Source organism: Rosa chinensis, chromosome 6, assembly GCF_002994745.2.
Source record: "Rosa chinensis cultivar Old Blush chromosome 6, RchiOBHm-V2, whole genome shotgun sequence".
Taxonomy (NCBI): Eukaryota; Viridiplantae; Streptophyta; class Magnoliopsida; order Rosales; family Rosaceae; genus Rosa; species Rosa chinensis.
Genome location: NC_037093.1, coordinates 4432941 through 4438940, shown reverse-complemented (window position 1 = coordinate 4438940; position 6000 = coordinate 4432941). Strand labels below are relative to the sequence as shown.

The 6000-nt window shown below is 45.2% G+C and overlaps 1 protein-coding gene across 1 annotated transcript; it reads left to right on the top strand.

Moving 5' to 3' along the window:
• The first annotated feature begins 882 nt into the window (after positions 1 to 882).
• LOC121049838 lies at positions 883 to 2278 on the top strand. Its single transcript, XM_040508056.1, has 2 exons — positions 883 to 910; positions 989 to 2278. The coding sequence occupies exon 2, from the start codon at positions 1058 to 1060 to the stop codon at positions 1895 to 1897; it is 840 nt and encodes a 279-aa protein (XP_040363990.1). The 5' UTR covers positions 883 to 910; positions 989 to 1057; the 3' UTR covers positions 1898 to 2278.
• The last annotated feature ends 3722 nt before the right edge of the window (positions 2279 to 6000 follow it).

Genomic DNA, 6000 nt, shown 5'->3' with positions numbered 1-6000 from the left:
GATCTTTCGTGGCATGAGTAGCCCTGGTCCGGAGGACCGCGAGATTCTTGAGCGTTTCTCCAAACCTGCAGAACAACCCCCGCGACCTATTCTACCTTCTCGCTCATTGCGTCCAGGGATACAAATCCACGAGCCTAGGGCAATAGTAAGTTTTTGTCTTTCTTCACCATTCCATTTCCTTGTGTTGATTTTCCCACTCTTATTCCTGAGTGTGTTTTGCAACAAACTACCCAGAGCAGGACAGCCTCTGTTCAGGCCGGGAAACAAAAGGCAATAGCAGAGGAGACTTCTGAGGGAGAGTCTTCGCATGATGAAGATCCTGCTGAGGTAATTTGGTTAAGAACGATCCCAAACTTGTATATTTGGTGCTTCTTCCCTTTTGAGTTATGACTCTTTTCTCGTACAGGCCATTGCTGTCTTTGCTTGCAAACGCGATCGAGCTCAACTTGTCGAAGAGAGTTTTGAAGATGATGAACCTCTGGGAATGCGACTGGTAAACTCCGACCCCGTCTTATCCTATTTAAATTTTGAAATCTGGGCAGGATTTTCACTATGTATCTTTTGACAGGTCCGTCAAAGGACCACTGATCCCTCTCGCCTGAGCGAGGCTGGACCCTCAGCCACTGCAGAAGAGCCAATTATCTCGCTAGTTCAAGCATCAACTAACCCTGTGGCACCTCTCCCATCTCCCACTACAGAGCATCTGCAAGGTCCTACCATTCTAATAACGATCTCTGATGACGACTCCTCGGAGGATGAAAGCATGGAAAGCCACTCTGAGACTTCTACCGCTTATGAGGAACTGATGACGACAGAGATTCTCGCGGCACTAGAGGTTTAAGAGGTGAATGAGGAGGGGCCTCTTTCTCTTGGTGACCACGTACCAGATATCGACCCGACAGCTCGAGAGGTAAGCCACTGTTTGGCCAATACTTTCCATTTCCCTTTAGATCCAACCCTGCTCTCTGACATTTCTGAACCTGACTAGGATTCTGTTTGTACCAAGGAGGTGGCTGCAAATCCTGTTGGTCTTATCGACGGGACAATCGCCCCAGAGATGGAAAATGATACTAACGGTGGTGGTGCCCCCCAAGTCTCGCAAACAAATGAGACAACCATCGAAGCTGAGGGCTCTGTGCTTGAATCTGCTCCACTTACCCATGGTGAGCCGCGAGTTGAGTTTCCAGATTCCCCTGAGGCTGAAGGGACAGACCAACCTGTTGAAGATGAAGAAACTGAGGAAACTGTCCATCCTTTTGCATTGGTGGTTCATGATCCTGTAGCGCCTCTGCCGCCTCCTCCTCCTACCAGATTTGAGAGATTGATGAGGGTGTTGGAGGTAACTCCTCCTTCTGCTGTGGATGAGGCTAAAATGGTGCTTCGCGAACATGTGGGTCCTCAGGTATTGGAGACTGACATTCTCCCGCGAGTCTTAGAAGCCCTAAGGTATCTTTGCCAGGAGAAGGTATTGACCCAGCAGCAATTTAGTGCTATTAATGATCTGTTGAATGAACTTGATATGGCCCGCCGATGTCAATCGGCCGCGAACACCCAGGCTCGGGATGCTCAAGAGACTTTGAATAGTCTTTCCCAAGAAATGGACATCCCCCGCGGTATTTTAAATGAGCGAGCCATCCGCCTGCGCGAACTACAAATCCAAAGGTCCGACTTCAAACTTCGGATCGAGGATCTCCAAGCACGTTTAGCCTTTATTGAAAATGCGATTGTTGCAGAAGAAGCTCAACTCGATGAACCTTTGGCTGCTTCTGAAGAAATGGGCCGCAACCTGGCCCATATCAGAGATCGGGCCACTCAGGCCGAAGCTGGTGCTATTGAGGCGAAACGCCACGTGGAGGAAATTTGTTTGAAATTGAGCTTTGCAGGCCAATCTTTGTAGGCCCCCTCATAAACCGTTCAGTCTCCTCACATGCTGCTAATCCCTTCTTTTCCGAGATTTAAGGCATTAATCACTCGTTGAAAAACAACGGTCGTGAAAAATAATCTTGTGAAAAGAACAGTTACCTCTTCGAAAACAGTTCGGTTTTCTCACATGCTATTAGTCTCTTTTTTTTTCTGAGATTTGGAATCACTAATCTCGATTTACTGACATCAGTTTTGAAATTGAGCTTCATCCAAGGGTGGGGATTTGCCTGAAGTCCTTACAAATAGTTGTATTTCGGGAAGGGAATACTCACAACAACTTTTCTGAAATATTCAAGAAATGGCCTTTCAGTCTTTGCTTCTTTTTCTCCTTCTTCACAAATCTTCCCCTCATGAAATGACCTTTAGCCTCTAAATTTTAGGCTTTATGGCGTAATCTTAAGCCTGGGTTAGGCCTTATGGCGTAATCTTAAGCCTGGGTTAGGCCTTATGGTGTAATCTTAGGCAACCCCTTGTTTCGGCCTTCTGAAATTCTGCAACAACAATGCCAGGCTTCAGATTGGTTTAGAAACGCGAGGGGGCTCCGAGCGTGGGATCCACGATCATGTGAGTCATCTTCATCATAATCCTTACACGCGGAGCAAATCGGGGAAGGGAGGGAAGCCAAATTGAGGTTCGTCTTTCCTCCTCTGTTTCCTTCCTTCTGGACCCGGCCCATGTTGTGCCCTCCAGATGGAAGAGGCTTTGGTTCTCACCTCCTTCTCCCCCTTTCTCTTCTTGATAGAATCTTGGAGGGATGAGAAGGGATGGACTCTTTGAAGGAATGGGTTCAAGCTACAGAATGGCTGTTCCTGTACTTCACGTCCAGCTAATGGTGGTTACCAAGGCTAGAGGGGGTGCAGAGACTCAAGCTGATATTCGGTTCCTTCACTCTCTGCCCGTCCTTGAGATAATGGCGCGGCTCAACCCGACGTTGGATTCCATAGCTTCTTCCAATTGAGGGGGCTTGGAGGCTCCATTTTCTTTTACAGGTGTCTCCCCTTCTCATGGATACTGGCGTTGGCCAAACCAATGTTGTATTCCTCTGTCGTTTCCATGTAAAGGGGGCTCCGGTACTCCTCTTTTCCCTTCCCTGAAGTCTGCCCTCCTTGAGATAATGGCGCGGCTCAACCCTACGTTGGATTCCATAGCTGCTTCCACTTGAGAAAAGATTAAGAAGATATCCGAAGATTCCTGTTTTGTATTCTAGCCACTTTTGGCTTTGTAATGAATGTACTGCTTTTGGCCGCACAACCACTTTATGAATACAATAATATTTTCTTATCCTGATATTGAAAATATCCGTGAGAAGTTAATAATTGTGTCTCGCAAGGCCCCAAATATAGGCCCCCATAGTTGTGTATTGAAAATAATATGAATATATATATATTTTTTAAATATGTTCCGCGTCAAAAAGAGCCTCGCGACGAGGGTTTTGAGAAAAGATTTTCTTTTGGATCCACTTGCTGGCCCCAACTCAATTCGCATTAGCTGTTTGAAAACTCCACCGTGAGAAGATAATATTGAAAATGGAATAGTTCAATCCTCGAAAACCGTTCGGTTCCCTCACGCACCAATAATTCCTTCTTTTCTGAAATTTAGGGCAACTTTAATCACGCTTTACTGACACTTGACTCTTCTCTTTGACCGTCCATCCAAGAGTGGACATTTGGATGCCTATATCTTCCTCCATATTGTAAACCCAAATTTCCAATCCCAAAATCGTTTCATCAACATCAATCTTTCTTAATTACTTATCATCATCACTCTTCCATTCTCACATTCTCTTTAATCCATCATCAATGGAACCACAAAACCGTCATCCAACCGAGGATGGAGGAAGTAACAAAGCCGCCGAGAGTAGTCCTAACATGCATTGCAAGCAGAGTAACACCAGGTGGCTTCCTACTACAGATCAGATAAGAATCCTCAAGGAGCTTTACGATGACAAGGGAGTTAAGTCCCCCACTGTAGAGCAGGTTCAGAGGATCACTCTCCAGCTAAAATGGTACGGACAGATCGAGTTCAAGAACGTCTATTTTTGGTTCGTGAACCAAAGGGCTCGGGAGAAGAAGAAGAAGAGGAAGCTCACTTCGGATGTTCAAGTGCCCAAGCAAAGATCAGAGCTTGTTGGTGGATCCATTAATCTCAATTTTGGGTCAACTAGTTCTGCTGGTGTTGGTGGATCCATCATAGAACAACGAGGAGAAGATCACCAGGAGGTTAAAACCCTTCCACTGTTTCCCATGCACAGTGAGGACATCTTTGGCAACATGAAGACTACTTCCGACGGAGGTGGCTCTTACATTTCCCTTGAGCTCAGCCTTTCCTGAGAGGGCAAAGCTGGAAAAAGTTTCTGGAGCCGCTGACTCGGCTTAGTAGCTTCGTGAGTGTAGGGACACTTAGATTGCCCCCGAAGAGTTGTATTTATGACTCTTTTTTTTTTTTTTTTTAATAAGTAGCTAAATTCAATAAGACAATGTGAATCAAGGTTTAGACATGCGGCCCAAGTATAGTCGCCTAGACACAAATTTTCTTTTCAAATCCTTTGGGCAACCTTACTGAAATGGCCAGGTGGGGGAGGGCGAACAAGAGAGGCAGAATCCATTTTGGCATGAGCTACTCCCACACATAGTGGTTTAGGCCCATTTGCACGCACTTCTGGATTCAAGAACCTGTCATGAACGTTGTCCCCTTTCTAGACACCATTTCACATAGGCTATACTTACTAAGATGAGAAAGGTCATAAGTGTGAAGACAGTTTAACAAGTGTTAATAAAAGCCGCCCTTGACCTTAAGGGACCTGATCGAACTAGGCACCAATAAGGAGTTTAGACCAATATTAACAAAAGAGACTTCACCTATTCCATTATGATTCACAACCCCTTACCAAATTCAACACTTTTTTTTTATTTTTTTATTTTTTTATATTTTATCTTTTCATTTTTAAAAATGAAAAGAAAACTAGAAACGAAAAAATAACAGAAAATTAAAAGCAAAGAAAGAAAGAAGCTAGCAACACCATGTTTGGCTAACCTCTAGAAGACCACGGGGGAGGCCATCTATGCTTCATTCCAAGCTCCGATGTATCAAAATTTGTAGGGTAAAAATCCCTCCTGTGAGAGCTTGTAGGAAAAGAACAAAGATACTTCTCGTTGAAGAATTTGGAGGAATTTGGCTCGTGAGAGGGGTAATCTTGCCCCCCAAGTATCTTTGTTGGTTGACGAGGCATGATCTTCAATTGTAATTTGGGAGATGACGGTGTCCCAAGATCGGCTTTGTCGCCAACAGTAGCCAACTTCTCTTGATCAAAGGGATGATCATGGGTCATATCTTGCCCCCATGCATCTGATCAGTAGCCACATATTTGGCTTGATCAGTGGAGAAATCAGATATTTGTTCAGAGACAATTGTATTGTCAGAAGAACAATCTTGTTGATGACCTTTTCCATGCACAGCCTCTGTGTAAGGCTGTGACTCACCAGTGAGACCCTTAAGTTGATTGCCACATATAGGCAAGTTAGTCTCAGAAATGACCTCTTCTCGAGCTTCTCGAGCGTTCTGCTCAATTTGTTGGTCCCAATCGCGAAACCTCTGCTTTGTTTTTGCCATCAAACTGGCCATGTCCCTGGCTCGCTTTTCTTTATGCCTCTCGATGTTGGCCATGATGATCGCGAGCTGTTCCTCAATGCTTGCCCCCTCTGGGATGGGAATAGGCATAAACTCATCATTAATGGCAGTATCGCCAGTGGTGGCAACATTGACCATCATTCACTTTAGGAATTTCTTTTGGTAAAGATTTTCCCCTGGCATCTCAATGATGGCGAACAAATGCAAAAAGACTCTAGTGTAGTCCCACTGGGCGTGCCAAAATGTTTGTTTTGAATTTTGTAGCCCGGTGGTTGAATGTCTTCAAGAAAAGAAAAAATTCTAACCTTGTCCCACTGGGCGTGCCAAAATGTTTGGCTCCAATTTTGTTGCAGCTTGTCAACAGTCTCTTTTCTGCGCGGGCGTGCCAGCACCGTTTGGGTGCGGTCGTCGGGGATGTCCCTTGACCTGACTTCTATCAAGCGATTGTGG